The 17,581-nt window shown below is 28.7% G+C and overlaps 1 protein-coding gene across 3 annotated transcripts; it reads right to left on the reverse strand.

Annotated features, from left to right (window-relative positions):
* Positions 1 to 5,318: 5,318 nt before the first annotated feature.
* Positions 5,319 to 17,127, reverse strand: LOC132929145 (serine/threonine-protein kinase minibrain). Of its 3 annotated transcripts, none has more exons than XM_060994271.1 (11): positions 16,307 to 17,125; positions 15,868 to 16,090; positions 13,299 to 13,525; positions 12,575 to 12,805; positions 12,351 to 12,498; positions 11,998 to 12,284; positions 11,791 to 11,937; positions 11,458 to 11,718; positions 11,166 to 11,376; positions 8,918 to 9,282; positions 5,319 to 5,599 (listed from the first exon to the last, which is right to left on the reverse strand). In XM_060994271.1, the coding sequence occupies exons 2-11, from the start codon at positions 15,950 to 15,952 to the stop codon at positions 5,561 to 5,563; spliced, it is 2,001 nt and encodes a 666-aa protein (XP_060850254.1). In that variant the 5' UTR covers positions 15,953 to 16,090; positions 16,307 to 17,125; the 3' UTR covers positions 5,319 to 5,560. The 3 variants fall into 3 exon arrangements, with proteins under 3 accessions (XP_060850254.1, XP_060850253.1, XP_060850255.1); XM_060994272.1 differs by lacking the exon at positions 5,319 to 5,599 and adding an exon at positions 10,894 to 10,972 and having other exon boundaries at positions 9,142 to 9,282; positions 16,307 to 17,127; XM_060994270.1 differs by lacking the exon at positions 5,319 to 5,599 and having other exon boundaries at positions 7,866 to 9,282.
* Positions 17,128 to 17,581: the final 454 nt, after the last annotated feature.

Raw genomic sequence — 17,581 nt, forward strand, 5'->3', positions numbered from 1 at the left:
TCTGGCTGCCGTCCACGCAATAAAAATAGGTCTCAATGAGTAATACGAGTATATTAATATAATATATCACTATTTCTTTAAATTATTTTTCGCTTACCACGTATGTATCTCACGGATCAATTGCAGTCACTATACCTAACACTATAGTGAATTAAACCAAAACTGTTAAAAAAAATTCAGAAAGATATTATAATAATATTTAATGAACCTATCTGCGGCATCTGGATAAACATTGATGATCAAATATATTACATATTCGTCGTTTAATTGTTTGGTGACAATAATACTACTCGGCGCGCCTTCATAATATGTAAGTATAAAACATTAGTAATAATCATAATAAATAATATAATAATAAAAAGAAAATTTAATTTGTTTCTTGTACAACCACGTTGTTTTGGTCATTTGCAGTTCTACATACCGACAGTTGAGCACTTACCACAATTTAAAAAATTCTAATTATTATAGTATAATATGTACCCTACTTATGCGTGTTATATTAAATTACATGATATTATGTTTTTTGATAAAGTGTGATACAAACGTGTAATATATTTATATTTACGCAGTTCTCATCGGGATGTGGTGAAAAATATTCATATTTTTATTATTTTTGCAATTCCCAATTTTATTCTGGGACGGCTGGGAGTTTAAACAAGCACTGAATGTGCAGACAATAATGACTGCAGTACAAAAACGTAACCAGAGTGAAAAAAAAGTCTCTCGAGATTTACCCTCCACTCTCCAGAATATGAGGTGGTAGCACGAAATTTCTGCAAATAATATTACATATATTATAATATAGTTACCTAAATATAACGCCTCCGTTTCACCTCGTAGATTGTATAACATAGGTATAATGGTATAAAACAATAATAAGCAACATGGGTATACCTATTATAATGACAATGACAACGTTTTGTTTTTTCGACGATTCGTTACGGTATGTTATAATAATATATAAATTATACCTATATATGCCTGGCTATAAGTATAAAATATTAAAATATAATGTTTTTTTAAGCGCAATTTCTTATACTCGGATAATTATTATAATAATACCATGCGTCTTGTATAAGCAACACTTTCGAATTCCACTTTATCTATGGATAATGATACAACAAAAATAAAATCTAGGTAAATAAAATATATATTATTTCGGTTGATGCTGAAGTAGTTTTATGATATGGTCTTTAGTCGGATTTAAATCAGAAATGAAAAGATTATGTATATTATTAAAACAACTTATCTTGTAGGTATGGAGATTCGAAGATGATGCGTCATTACATTATTATTATCATAATTCAATGTATACCTATGTATACAGCTTCCAGCTGTGAATACACATAGGCCACAATCTCAAAATACATAAGTAGTTATTAACGTGATTGGTTTATGTAATATTATTATCTCCATGACTGCATAATATGTGTATAGTAAATTTTGGGTGGATCGATGATCTACCTGCCTGTGTAAATAAAAGGAATATAAATTTATAATAGGAAAATATAGTTCAATATAAGTTACCTAGCTACTTCTTACTATTTATGTTCTTAAAACAATAAAACTTATTTACAAAATGTAAAAAATACATAGTCTTTCAAGTCTTTTTAGTTTATCGGAAAAGGAGGAAAGTATAATATACTATATATTATAGTTAACTGCTTTACTGTACAGTAGGTGTTGAGAATACGTCTTTATCATTGAGTAAATCACTGTAATATCATATAATATATATTATGTAATGTGTTAAATTTTAATTTAAAAATGATATTCATGTATGTGAGCTACTTTACAGCAACCTCTACAGAGCTTAACAAAGCTATTATAATACACCCCCCCGAGTTCCAAGGAATAGGTATGATTAGGTATTTAGGTGCTTATATTTGGAGCCAATTGGTGCACTTGTTTCCAAGGCTCTAAATCTCGTCCAAACGTATAAAAAAATAATTTTTATATTTATAAATTATAATAATACCACTAACCTCTATTTTAATATGCATTTAATTTTTAAATGTAAAATTGTTTAACATACTCGTATGGAAGTTTTAATTTTTGATTAAATTTATTCATTGAAAATGAAAATTTTTTGTAGTTTCTTCATATATACGATTTGCAATATTATATAAGTAAGTTTTGAAGATTTTTAAATTTTTCTACGTATTATTATAAGTTATAACTAATATTTTTCAAAATATTCGATTTAATATTTGAAATTTTAGGTATATTGGCATATTACACTCAAGAATCAGAACTGTAGAATTTTACCTAATCCATAACACCAAACGAATAAAAATTTTTTACTGTAAATAGTCAATACTCAATAGATACATGTTGTAAAATATTTAAGGAAGTAAATTACTAATAAAATCAAACACTATTTAAGTAGAACCTATATAGTTAAAATATTTTATATGTTTCTGACATCGATATTTAATATACAGGTTCCTTCTTTATTTATTTTAGTTATAAAAGGTTTGTGTTCATATAATACCTAGGTATTATAGATGATAATAATAATTGATGTTATTCGCGACATCATTATTTTTTGTTTATCCTCAACATAGAAGTAAAATAATTGATTCATCAAAATGTCCAACATTTATAATGTATTATTTAAACTCATGTTACCTGCTTACCTATATTAAAGACGATAACTACGATTATTTATAAATAATTATTTCGTTTTAAAACTATTTTCTAGGTATTATTATGCTAAAAATAAACGTCTATACCTATTATTGTACTGTGAAACTACTTTAACGCAGCTTAATGTAGTTCGAAAAAAGAGAGTAAAAGCGATTTTACAAAGATGATAGTGTTTTTAAGTGACATATTCGTATATTATCTTTAAGAAAAAAACTTTAAGTAAAATAAGTGACCAATAAGAAAGGTAAATATAACTCGAGTAAATCCCCAAGTTGAGTGAATGTACCATTTAGAATGAATTGCGTTTGGGACGCGGTCTTGTTATTTTTTTTTCACATGTAATAGTAACCTAATAACCTACTGTTCATTAACAATGTATAAATGTAACTTAGAAATGAACTAATGAAACTTAATTGATAATTTTATTATTCGGTAAATATATGAAATTTAAATTTAATTCGAATAATTTCAGAAAAAATGTAAAACAAAATAATTGTAAATATATACTCATTTTAAAATTAACTGGTAAGTAACTATCTATTTAGTATTTATTCTCATTCATAGTGCATAATTTAGTTTATTAAATATAACTATTATAAATTATTTTAGACCTATGGGTATTATTGCATGATATTTTGGTTTTAAAATATTATAAAATTAATTCCGATACCTACAGATTAATTATTGTCCAAAAAATGACTCAAGTACCTATTTTGCAATAAAAAAAAATGCATTATATAACAATAAGTCATTAACTATACAGCTTAAAAATATAAAAGTACCTTAGATACAAATTCAAACTGGGACTCAATTTGTGTTAGGTACTTTTTGGATTTTGTTTATTTTTATACAATACTTTACTAATTTGCTAATAGGAACGTTTTTATAATTACTTATAATTTATAAGGTTTCATTAACTCAGAATAATAATAAAATATAAATACAAATCATAGATAAATAAATTGTAGTTATAAGATTATTAAAATGATGTATTATTTAATTATAGATAAACAATAAGTCAGGTTAGACTGTCCTCGGCTATTTAATATCTATATATTCGATCAATTTTATTTGGCGATTGTAAACTCCGTCAAAATATAATTTAGGTAAATGTTTAATTTCAAGTTCACCAGTTTTTTTTTTACATACCTGCAACCAACATATGGATAATCAGCTGAACTCTTACGGATAAAATAAAAATGCTTTAATATCACTATGTTTTATACCACTCATTTATTATTAATAATGATTTATTTTTTTATTGGTCCACCTATAGGCTGTAGGTACTCGTTCTAAATGAATTATTATTCCTAAATAAAACTAATTAGGTAGGTAGTAGGTACTTACCAAAATAAGCAATTTATTAAATAGATTTACTTTATAATTATAACTTATAAGTAGTTAGGTATACTGTATACAACCGAAACACAAATTACGAGTCTTGTAAATAAAATGGAGATGCAATTTGCAGTTATTGCAAGTCTTGTTAACTTGCAATGCATTTATTAAAACTGTTAGAGCGGAGCAACATAATATTACTTTAACTAATAATTCGTCAATTAATGCTAAAACTAACCGACCCTATCATAACTAGTATCATAGTACTATGAATATTTTACTTTTGACCCCTAAAGTACCTACCAACTAGATCTAATTTTCTACCAGAAACTACCATCAAAGTTTAAATTCAGTTTTTACTGCCCCAATAGGGATGACGAACGCATAAAAAAAACCACAAAATTGTGAAATTAATAAATTCATTAGGTACTCCGCTCATCGCAAGCTATTGACAAGAAAATGCGTTTTATTGGCTACCGAAAACAGACATGTCACAGTCTACGCCCCCCCCCCCCCGGTTATCACCCCTTCAATGAATATATTATTACTTAGGTTCTTATCAGTTTTAAAGCTCAGCGACGGCCTAACGGTCGATCGCGCAGACGACTTTATATAAATCGATCCTCAAAGGTGAAGTATATTTTTAGTAGATCTCTGCCAAAAGAAGTTTGGTCACCTATGCTCTAACTTATATAATACTTAATGTACCTATCTTGCACTTAAACGTGATATAGGTATACATGCACCTCGGAAAATAAGCTACTATAAACTATTGTCACCACTGCGATCCTTTGTCAAAATATAATATTATATTATAGGTTATAGGTAGAGGGTATACTTACAATGGCTTAATTACGGAGGGATTGGGTGTCGTATCTCCCCCCCCCCCATGACCTTTATTTTTTTTTTAACTTTTTAACTACATTTATTTACTGATTTAACAATAAATATTATTGTATATAATTGAATATTTTGTAATTATTTTTGTTTCCGTGTTACATGATTACATACATTTATTGCACTGAAAAGAGATGCTTATGAAAAATACAATTTTTTTGGGTAGTAGGGTTGTAAAAACATTTCATCCACCCTGATAATCATGACCAAATTACGCCACTGTATACCCTATAGTATGAGCCTATACATATTACGGTCTTTAAATTAAAGATAATTGTTTTTTTTTTTTGCATTTTATTAGTCTTACTCTCTAATTATATGTATACTTAATATACATAACAAAATGAGCTAAGAACAATTTTGGAAAACCTCTTCTGACTTTATAATTTGAGTTTTATTAATACGTTTAATATTCATATAAATATATACCAATATGAAAATTTAAATTTATATGATATTATATAATAATTTATTTATTATAAATTATATTATTACATACTTCTTATTTCTAATTATTTACAAGATACATTGAGTTTTATTTATAAAAACACTGTATTCTTAAAATTGGTACATAATACATATATGTATATCCGAGTTTTTCTGTTGTTTATTTTTTTAAGAATATCAAGTACAAAAAGGAATAACGATAGATGATACCATGCAGGATATAACGCCCTTATTGGAAAAGAGGCTGCATTCGTAATGATTCCCATACCTAAACAAACAATTGACGTCAAAATAATTAAAAATATCTTTCTTAATAATTACTGGTTGCTGATATTTTATACGACACGTCTCAATTGATTATAGATAGATAGGTACTTATTTTTTTCAGAACACATACAAATTGAGTCCCCCTATTTTTAAATTGCATATTTCAAATAGTTATGAGTTGTACGTATTTTGATTTTTATATATATATATAAAAAAGACGACATTCAATATTATAATTTAAACAAATTGAATAAAATTAGATTAAAAATGTTCACATTTTTAACCACATCATAAGACACAAACTAAATGGTAATGGTCCATGGGTTTGTATACAATAGAAAGGAAAAACGAAATTGCTTTCAAAATTTCAGAACCAATTCAGATATATTTTTTGTAAAGGTACAGTTTCCCTGCAGCGTCCAGACGTCGCGTCTAGCGTCAACTACCGGTCTGGACATAGGTAAACGTCTATACGCGGCGTCATGACGCTGTGCTGTTCCAGTCTTTGACGCTGCAGGGAAACCGAACCTCAAAGGAACTCAGGAACCAATTGACGTTTCAGAAGCGTACACTGCAACGAACGTAGGACGTAATAAGCAATGTGAGTACATGGTGAAAATAATTTTTCTAATTTTTGTTTTTGTTTGTTTTCTTTTCTTTTCTTTTTTTAAACGCCGTATACATTTATAATACATATAAATAATAATGATAAAAAAAAAATCATCTGTAAGGTATGTTTTGTTTTCACAGTTACATATATCTCATTTTACTTAATAATATAATAATAATAAAATATGCTGACAGACAGACGATTATAAACGATTAAAATTATAAAAAAAAAAAAATAGAAAATCCATATATAATCCATATATAATGTATATATATGTTAAAATCGTGAATTTTTGTGGGGAGACACGGGTCGAGTAGTAAAACTATATCTCATACATCATAATATATATATAATAGTAGTTATACCTACTAATATTACTATTTAATATTTACTAATGATTTGGCTAAGTATATAATATAATATATATATATATATATATACAGACACAAGTGATATGGTATACCCACTGACATAAGCATACCCCCCAACACTAATTGTCTCATGAGTTTGTGTGTATGACATGAACATGTGTGTGTGAGTACAGACAACTGCAATTCACAAACGATATTAAAGTTAGTCAAATAAAGGCGGCGCGTTACAAGAAAAAAAAACAAAACAAAATGTAAAAATAAATAAAAACTTTTCCTATTTCATACATATAATATAATATTATAATTAGTATTTAAATCTATATACACAACAGTCTTTAATAATAAAAAAAAAAAGAAAAAAAAATTATATAATATAATAAATCAAATTATATATATATATATATATATGTATATATACTTAATCTTAAAATTAATATATAATAAACGATCACCGTACAAAATGAACAAAATAATGTTTTAAGGATATTCCACCCTGTTCTATCACATATTATATTATTTCTTTCGTTTTTTTTTTTTTTGTTGGTTAAATTTATACACACGCGCCCGCGATACAAAAACGAAAAAAATACCTCGGTGGCCATGTCATTAAAATCAGCTAATAAATGTCGCTACATAACAATAGTCGCGTAAGAATAGTCTGTGTGTCTGCGTGTGTAAGAAAGAGTGAGTAGAGCGTATTCGACAGCATCATCAGACGATGAGTCGGGCATAGACTAGAAATTCGTTGGTCCAAACCAACGGTGTAAAATTATCCCGCATCCGGGTATGCTACAAACATCCCGATGCTTTTTTTTTCACACAGATTTGAGCGAACGGATTTCTACAGGTACTCACTTTATATAATATTTATATTTTTAGACTTTAAGATTATCTAATACATCTAAATACAATACAGACACACACATACACACACCATATATAAATATAATATATATATATATATATATTTACACACCTTATGGCAGTGGAAACGCTTAATCCTTGGGGTAACACTATTAGCACTATTAGACTACCATGTGTGTTTATATATATATATATATATATATTTATATATGTATATTGTTTTAACAAAATATATAAGAATAAAAATATGCTAAACAGTCCAGGAAGACACAATAATAACGAAATCGTGTTAAAATACGTATAAGTACGTTTAGTCGTTATAAACGCAGGCCATTTTTATCTTATGCAAGTTATCGGTTCTTTTAAGCGAATAATAATTATAATATTAATAATAAAAAATTATATACATACGATCAGTCATGTTTTCGAAAGTCTAAGACAATAATAATATAGACGAAATCGATGCGCATCAGTTGTTAAACGTTAGTCGAACATAAACTGTTGACATACGTCGTTGTGACTTTAATTGTACAGACGAATTCTCTCGTTGTGTGTGTATATTGTCGTTGCATAATTTTAAATTGCAATGGTTTAGAGAGAAAAAAATGATGAGCCCCGCCGATAGAGTTCACAGCAAAAGCACCAAAACATTAATACAGAATGTTTCCTCTGCAGTTAGAATTTAAGAAAAATACTTATTTCCATTAAAGATGTATTTCTTATCAATTATAATATTGTATTGTGTATTAATGTATGATGCACCGTGTGATTATTTTAAACTTGAATTTGATTTTGTCCGATAAGGGTGTAATAAAAATTAATTTCAATAACCAAATTGATATAATAAATTAATTTAAAAAAAATAATAATAAATAAATGAAATAATTTATATTTAGATTTTTTAGGATAATTTATTATACAAATACTGTATATGCGTTAGGGTACTATATCACTTTAAAATAGGGTTTAAATCAATTGTAAGTAAATATTAAGACATAATTTCAAAATTTATTTGTCTGTATTAGTATTTAGAATAACAAAATGAATTGAGGTAGTTTTAAAGGTCATCCGCGTACACATGAAGATAAAAATGGCGATTGGTAAGTTTATAAAAATACGTAATTAACTAATTATACATTATTGTATCAGATAAAAAATATTTGTCACTTTATTTTGTTTTAATTTAATCTAATAAATCTGTTGAAATAAAGTTATAGTTAAATTCTATAAGGATTTTGTTTAGAAAAAAAAACAAAACAAAAACAATGTCAATGGAAACAATAAAATTGAATTTCTGACACTACTCAGCACAGATACCTACTATCACCTGAATTTAATAATTATACTCTTTCCCATTAAATTAATCACAGTTATTCGATTTTTACATTGAAAACAAGTATAAATCATCCCTTCAACATTTTATACGATTTGATCATGTTATGTTTATTGCTACAGGACTTTGACCTATACATACCCCAATCATGTCATCTTGTTCTTGTTTAGTTCGATTGGAATGGGAAGTTGGTACTCGTGCAACAGGTTGTTGTACTGGTGGTGGTGGTGGGTGATTATGCAATGAATGCAATGAGCGTGGAGGTTGCGATTGTATTGGTTGATACGGGTGATGTTGTGGATGTAGGAACGGCAAAGAGGTGGGTCGACAGTGAACCAAAGCACCGACAGCAGATGCTGGGTTCATTGGGTAAACTGTAGCATGATGAGGCAGATGGTGTCTAGCCATTGGTGCCGTTTGGTAACCGTGATACATAGAAGCGATCGGTGGAGGGTCACAATCCATTGTAGTTCTACCTCGGCACTGGTCTGATCGCAATCTTATTGCTAAAAAAAAATAAACTAATTAGATTAAGAATTTACTTATTATTATTAATATAATTACTAAACAAAATAATTTAAAGGCAATAAAAACTTAACAAAAATGCTTTAACACCAAACAAGCAATAGAACTATGATAAATCAGTGCAAATACGATGGAAGTATTAAACCTAAATAAATAGGACAAATTCATTTTCTTAATTTAATTTCAAAAATTAAAAACAAAATAATTTTTAATTAAATTTTACTAAACATGTGGATTATAATCATAAATTTTGTTTACAAACAAATGAAAAAAAAATCCTTTTAGATTATGTACTTCAAAAAAATAATTTAAAACCAATTTAAGAAATATCATATTTTTACATTTCATAACATTTTTAATGTAAATAATATAAATACTTCATAACCAAAATAATTAACTAATATTTTTATAAACAATACACTTATGTATGTATGTTGAACAAAAAACTCATTGCTAAAAATAAATAATACCAAATTAATGTAATTATGCAATAAAATAAAATAAATTAATAAACTGAAAATAATATATTTCTTAATTTTCAATAAGTAACTTTAAATAAAAAGTTAACGTTAAATATGCATATAATAAATTATAATATTAGAAACTAATTAATTAAATACACATTTTAACAATGAAACTTAATTAATATCATTTAGTTTTATATTAACTATGAAAATAAGTAATTCATTTTAAACAAAAATATAACGTAACATTTTCTTTCGACCAGTTAAACCATATTTAAATAAGGCCAAAATTTAGTATAAAAGTATATATATGTAATTTGTTTACATCAAATAAAAAGTAGCCAAGTGAAAATTTTAAAATTGTATAACTTCATATTCTAAATTTTTCTTTCATTTAGCCACTATTTGCATGACAGGGACAATTTACTTAAAGTTTTTAAAATGCTTAAAAAACTAACTACTTAGTATGATTTGGTAAAATAATATTTACTTTAATGCATTTTTTCTTTTAAGTAACTTTTAAGTAAAATAAATATTATGTTATTTCAAATAAATGCAAAAGCTTAGCTATACATTTTTTGAATAAAGGATTTACAAAACTGTATAATGTATGTACATTAGATTTTAATTGCCATGAACTAAAAAAATTCTTACTAAAAAATTAGTTTTTACACAAGTTTATCTACAAGTAGATAACTGTGATTTAATTTAAACAATTAAGTATTAGATTCGTACAAATTGTAGGTATGTTTTAAATGTTTTAATACATGGTATACATTTTTTCCCTCTAAAATAACTCTTAGGTTTAATACTATTATACAATTATTTGTCTATAAAAATAATGTATGAATTTCAACTACAGAAAACATGTTTATAATCTAACAACTTTAAAAAAAAAATTAAATTAAAAATGGTAAAAACCTACTACTAAGATAATACCGTGCTCAAAAAAAGCAAAATGATTTTTCTATCAAATTATGATTCATATTATTAAAAATTCAAATTCAATGTTATGTGTGTGTATATACATTTATATAATATATAATTCAATAATTAATGTTATTACTCAAAATTACATAATATTATTTACACAAACAACACACGTCACATTATTAAGATTTGACTTACACTTTTTTTGAAATCTAATACGTTGACCCAAAGTTTAGCAATAGTCATCGAGCGTAAAAATGTGTAGGGAAAGTGTTTCCTTCAAGGTAAGCAAAAAAAAAAATAAAAAAAAATAATAATAATAATAACAATTAAAATAATAAAAGTACATACATAAATATTTAGTCTTAAAAATATCACTTATAATGTCTATAATTGTTTTCACTGTTAAGATTTAATAAAAACATAGACATATCCTTAACATAAATTAAATATTAATTAGGCATTCTTACCAGATGATTGCACATTAGTGTCCCCTAGATTATTACTAGGTAAACTATTAAATGGTGGACTAGCACCTAAGCTGTGTAGTCCAGCTTGAGCGATACCACTAGCTGTATTAGTACCCTCTTCAGAAGTTCGCTTGAAGAAGTTGTGTTGCAAAGCATAATATGGTGTAATTCGAGTTTTTGGATCATAATCCAGCATTCGTACTATAAGATCCTAGATAATTATATACATTATATTTTAGAATATGTCAAATAGTTTTGTGATTGAATTAATTATTGAAAACAGTAGTCTTACTTTAAATTTAAGGTAGTCAGACACTGAATGTCCAGGTTCACCTAAACGCCTAGCATAAGGACCTCCTGTTTCGACACCTAATATATCATGTAATCGTCGACCACCTGGATTTCTATACTTTTTGGCATCTTTAGGTTTTTTTAAAGTGTATGAATCAACACCAGGCAATTTATCAAAATATTTGTGAGCTTTCTGTGCCTGATCAAGTATATGTTTGGGTGGCATTCCAAGAACTTCTATAATTTTATTCATCTGATCCACCTGAATAATATAATTTCATTAAATAAAATTTTGTTATTAACGTAATTTGGATTTATAATAAAAAAAACATACTTCATTTGTTCCACTAAATAATGGTTCACCAGTATGCATTTCTACTAATATGCATCCTAAACTCCACATGTCAATAGCTAAATCATATGGTATACCAAGTAAAACTTCTGGTGAACGGTAAAAACGAGATTGAATATATTGATATATCTGTAATAAACAAGTTGAACATTAAAATTTTTAAGGGGAAATGTAATTTTTATAACTAACTCTTTGGCCGAGCTGGCAAGATGAGCCAAAATCTACTATTTTAATAGCTGATCTTTTAGGATTGCACAACAATATGTTTTCTGGTTTTAGATCACAATGTATGATGGACAGGTCCGGTGTGGACAGGAACAACAGAGCCGTGCACAGTTGAGCAGCAAATTTACGTGTAAGATTTAAAGAAACACCTTTAAAATTAGTGTTCCTAATCAAATCATACAAGTTATAAGATAATAACTCAAACACCAGGCACAGATGATTACGCCACATGAAATGACGCTTGAGTTTAACTGTAAATAATTATTATTTTCCATTTTATTTACTGAACCACAAATTTTTATATATTTTTCCCATACCAATATAGTATTTGTTGTCAACATCAGCTCTATTCATCATTTCTAATAGTCTTACTTCAATTTGAGCTTGATTTAGGAATGGTTTTTTGTTCTTTATTATTTTAATTGCTACATAACAATCTTCTTCCTCATCACGAGCCTTAACAACCTAGGTAAATAAAAATAAAAAATTGATTTTTTTTTTCTTTAGCTGCCATAAATGTTTATCAAATAATACAACTCACTTGTCCAAATGACCCTTTGCCTAGCAAGGATATGATTTCATAGCGATCCAAAAACTTTTCACCACTTCTAATTATATAATCATGGTTGTCATCATCGTGACCATCATTATACACTCTTCTTTCTTTTTTATTAGCTACAGGCCCCTCAACGGGGGCCCCATTATTTTGAGGTTGACTACTCAATCCAACTGCTCCACCACCAGCTCTTTTCTTTTTCTTAGCATAGTAGACCTAAATAATGTAAAAAAAAATAATAAATTAAGTGAACATAGTTAATAAATATAAAATAAAACATACAAAATTAATTAATTGTTTAAACATGTAGGTTTATTGTATTCCACTAAAATATAGATTAAAAACACATTAAGCATTAGTTATTAAAATGATTTTGATAATGAAATGTAATACAAAGCAATCATTATTTATAGTAAGTTTTATCTTAATATTTAAAACCTGGTTACTATGATTAAATAACTGACCTTTGACATTTTAAAATTGAACACATTATGTAAGCTATATGAAAATACGCACTTCATAAATAGTATTAGAATGAAAAAATATTGTTTTAATCAAAAAATAATACACATTATCTAAGAAACCACTTCTATTTTAGCATAGTTCAACAAAATGAAAAATGTATATAAATATTACTACTTTTGTAGATAGCTTAATGTTAAAAATCTACAAACAATAATTTTAAATGAAATAATGATTTAAAATGTACCTCATTAATAAACTTATAAGTTTTGATTAAATCCACTGAAAGCTTTCTCAGTGGAGCTGATGATGGGTCTCGAAAATGAGGCGGTATTCTTGCTTGCATCGCATGGATATCAGCATGCACTGGAGCAACACCGCCAACCATTGGTAATTGGTCTTCAGCAACAAGTCTTCCATACAAGGGACCACCGCCAAAACCAAAGTTACTGTCTTGAGATCCTTGGCCATGATCTTGATAAAATAATAATAAAGTATAACAACATTGCAAGCATAAAGGTAGTACTCAAGCAATTATTTAAATTTGTCTAAAAGCATTAACAAATCCTTATAAATATTTTCTAAGAATTATCAATATTAAAAGTACCCAATTTAATTAATAAACATTATTCTAAGAAATTAATTGTAAGTTATCCTTGAGTAATACTTATTTATATTATTATTATTTAATACAGGATACCATTCACTAACATTTATTTGATATAGTTCTAAAACTAATATCCTTAATGTTGATCATTAAACAATTCTTTAAATAATAGGAAGAAAAATAATGTACTGAGCAAGGCCACAACACTAAGATTAACCTGGCTGTTAAATGATTGATTTATTTTTAATTAGCTACTTGCAGTAGGTATCTGTTGTACAATAAATAATTAAAATAAACTATTATCTAATTGCACTTGTAGTTAAAATAATTCCAAATTATACTTATTGGCGCGATCATTGATTCAAGTTCATAGTAATCGAGTACATTTTAAATTGTTAAAAAATTAAATAAGTTTTCTAAATTAATAACATATATTATATATACATAGTACAATCTTCTCCAAGTAGAATTTGGAATTCAAAACGTGTAGACTGATTAACAAAACTCTATAAATAGTTTCAACAGTACAGCAAATCTATTTTTAGTATATGTCATCTAATCCCCAACCATATGCCTGCCAGTGAATTGATTAAAATATGCAAGTAAGGAAATCCATTTTAAATAATTAATTGATATCGATCGATAATCTAAATTTTGATCCACTTAATATTAAAATTATATGTTTAAACAAGGTAAATAAATAGATCAATATTCTTCAATATTGTGTGTATATCAAACATAGACAATGAAATACTTTACACCAATTTATCACTTATAAAACATATATGTATATCATACATAACAGGTGATTTGAATTAATTTTTAATACAAATCACATAAAACTGTAGTATACACAAATACTTTAAAGCAATTTGTGTATGGTTGTCCAAAAATATGTTTAAAAACCATACAACGGTTTTAAATAATAAGATGAATAAAGTTAACCTTAGCAACTATAAATGTCATAATACCAGCAGCATTGAATAAAGCCAATAGAAGCAAACCAAAATCATATATACACAGAGACCGAGTTCTAGTCAAATACCATTTGACATTTTGAAAATGAAAATATAAATTACCAGTAGAACTAACCAAATAACTATTCTTATATATATATTATTATACTTTATCTTTATGTTACTTGTTTATTCGTGTATTTAACTGTAAATTTATTAATTTAGTTCCTATTGGTAGTTACAGTTATTTTGTAAATTGGAAACATACATAATGCACAATGAAAAATAAAATAGGCTATTGGATTGTTTGAATGAAACCATTAATATCCTATACATCTATAAAGACAGTTTAAAAACCGTAATAAGTATCAACCAGTTCACATGATTTTTTTTAAGTACAAATATTGTCAATTTATTATTCAACATTATTTTTCAAATCATTCAATAACTATTTCAACCTTTTTTTGATATACTATAAAATAAACTTTTCATATTAGCACCTATACAGTTTTCTGGGGGTATACCAAGCAATAAAGTAGGTAAGTATACAGACAGTTACTGAATTTCATTTATAATTTATAGTTACTCACATACAGAACACATTAATATTTTATGACTGTGACTAGTCTAATTTATTTATATATAAATAAATACTAATTAACTCACTTTTTGGTGAACAGGAATTTAAAGAAATTTTTCATCATACATTGGTACCTACTATTCCTAACAGAAAAAGCATTTAAACAAAAATGGAGAAAATATTGAGCAGCTAGCATGAGGAGGATGTCAATGAAAACAGAAAACAAATTATTGCATCACACAATTGTTAATGTGAATGTTTAAAATGTAATCTATAGTTATTAGTAGTTGGATAATTGATTATTAATTTCTCGCACATAAATCTTAAAATGGGTATACAAAAATTGAATTATAAAAGATAAGCGGCATTTGTTCTAAACAATAGAAATCCAATTTGATTATCAAAACAGTTGTCTAAACATATGGTGTTGCATAGAGAATTCATTGTATTCAAATGTAGGCAATCATTCAAGGACGCTTCCAACATCTGGTAAAAAAACATTTCAAAACACTTAAATCTAATTCAGCTGAAGACACAGTGACATGACAAAGGTTGTCAGGGCAATATCTAAATATTAACCGCAATTAGTTTAAAATCAATGCCAGTCAGTTTTAAAGGAAATCTCAAATGAACAGCTAATAACATTACTAAAGTTTGTTAGCGTTACACTTACTTTTATTTTTCTGCTTTTCGACCATCATGAACGGCTCATGCTTGTGCCAACTATCCGCTTGCTTGGCTCCATTGCTGCCATCCATATCTCAATCGGTAGCCAGCAACGCGTTGCCGGGTTTTCAGGAACACCGTCCATGCAAACGCATCGTGTCACAATGGTAGTCGATCAAAAGTACGGTTGAGGGAGGGGGCTGGGTGTACTGTCAACAATTGGCTAGACTCTGGACAAAATAAAAAAAAGAAGCTTGATAAATAAATAACGAAACTTAACTCGTGGACGACAGTGGCAAACGGACAGCGTCCAGCCTGTGAGATGACGAGACTTTTCGTGACCCAATAACCCGCTACACTCGCTGTCAAACACCCGTGTCGTGTGACGGACAGGAGGGGTCAAAGCTCGTCAACAATAACAATACGGCGTGCCAGCGTACACTTACATAATCGAAGTGACGGTCACCGAGTGTGCTGGACGGACACTAACAAACGCCCGTGGCCGTGGTCGCGGCCGCTGTGGCTGACGGACACCACTAAGCACGGCTGCTGACCGACGTAAAGCGCGCCGTTACGACGGCGGTGGGCATATGCCCTTTTTAGGCGGTATCGTACGTCGCCCGGCGATAACGCGACATCATCACGTAACGAGACGACGGCGTGTCTTACTGCATGCACGTACGACACGATATCGTCAGTCGGCCCTGTCGTTGCCGGTCGGAGTGTCGGACCGCTATCGTTGTTGTATCGGCAAACGCACGAGAAACAGCGACGATGAGGACCGCGAAACGATTCACCACCGTGCGAACGAACGTTGACGGCCAACGACAACCGTAACCGTAGTAGCACTACACCAGTAGTTACGGAGATGCGGCACGCGACGATTCGGCATAATATTTTAAAACGATATATTAATGGACATATTTCATACAACCCAACGATATCGTTGTTTTCTTATATTATAATATTGTGATGATGACAATGATGATGATGATGACAGCGACGACGACGACGAAAAACCGTGAAACGGGAATAGAAGAGAAGAAAAAAACGTTTACACAATTTTTATGTATTTATATTAAATCGAATGACCGCGAGTCGCGACACGACGTGCGCGGGGCGATACGATTTTTTATTTTAATTTTCAATCGTTTTTATATAATAGTAATAATAATAATAATAATAATAATAAATAAATAATAACAAATAATAATATACGACGCGTTATCGCTGACTGCCGAGTGCTAACACAGTAACACACGAAACGCACGCACGCACAGACACGGTGGCCGCGTATATAAATTGCAGTCTATAATATTATATAGTCGTCGCCCGGCGGGGCGGTCGGTGGTGGTCTGTGGACGGACGGGTGGCGGCGGTTGCGTCGTATGCTCGTGGTACTTGTGTCTTGTAGTCTCGTACCACTGTACTTCTGCACTACTGTACCACACTACCACCGCCGACCATCGCATTTCCTATAATATTGTAGTTGCCTTAGACTATTGGTGGTCGACCGCCCGCTAAACGCGCGGCATTATCCTGGCCACTCGTCAGCACGCCGTACAAATTTTAAAAATATTAAGTATCTTTGTCACGAATTCGCAACTTGAATATTGCGATTGTCGTCCCGTCACAGCTACGATACGAAGATGATCGTATATTTTTTACTAAAAAGGGATTGTCCTGTTAAATGCTGTTGGGACTTGGAAAGGCTTTCTCTA

Source organism: Rhopalosiphum padi, chromosome 4, assembly GCF_020882245.1.
Source record: "Rhopalosiphum padi isolate XX-2018 chromosome 4, ASM2088224v1, whole genome shotgun sequence".
NCBI classification, from domain to species: domain Eukaryota; kingdom Metazoa; phylum Arthropoda; class Insecta; order Hemiptera; family Aphididae; genus Rhopalosiphum; species Rhopalosiphum padi.

Coding starts and splice junctions, on each gene's coding strand:
- LOC132929145 (XM_060994270.1), bottom strand. CDS start 15,952: ATGGATGGCAGCAATGGAGCCAAGCAAGCGGATAGTTGGCACAAGCAT. Junction 12,806..13,298: donor CTTATAAGTTTATTAATGAG/GTACATTTTAAA, acceptor TACATTATTTAG/GTCTACTATGCTAAGAAAAA. Junction 12,499..12,574: donor GCAAAGGGTCATTTGGACAA/GTGAGTTGTATT, acceptor TTATTTACCTAG/GTTGTTAAGGCTCGTGATGA.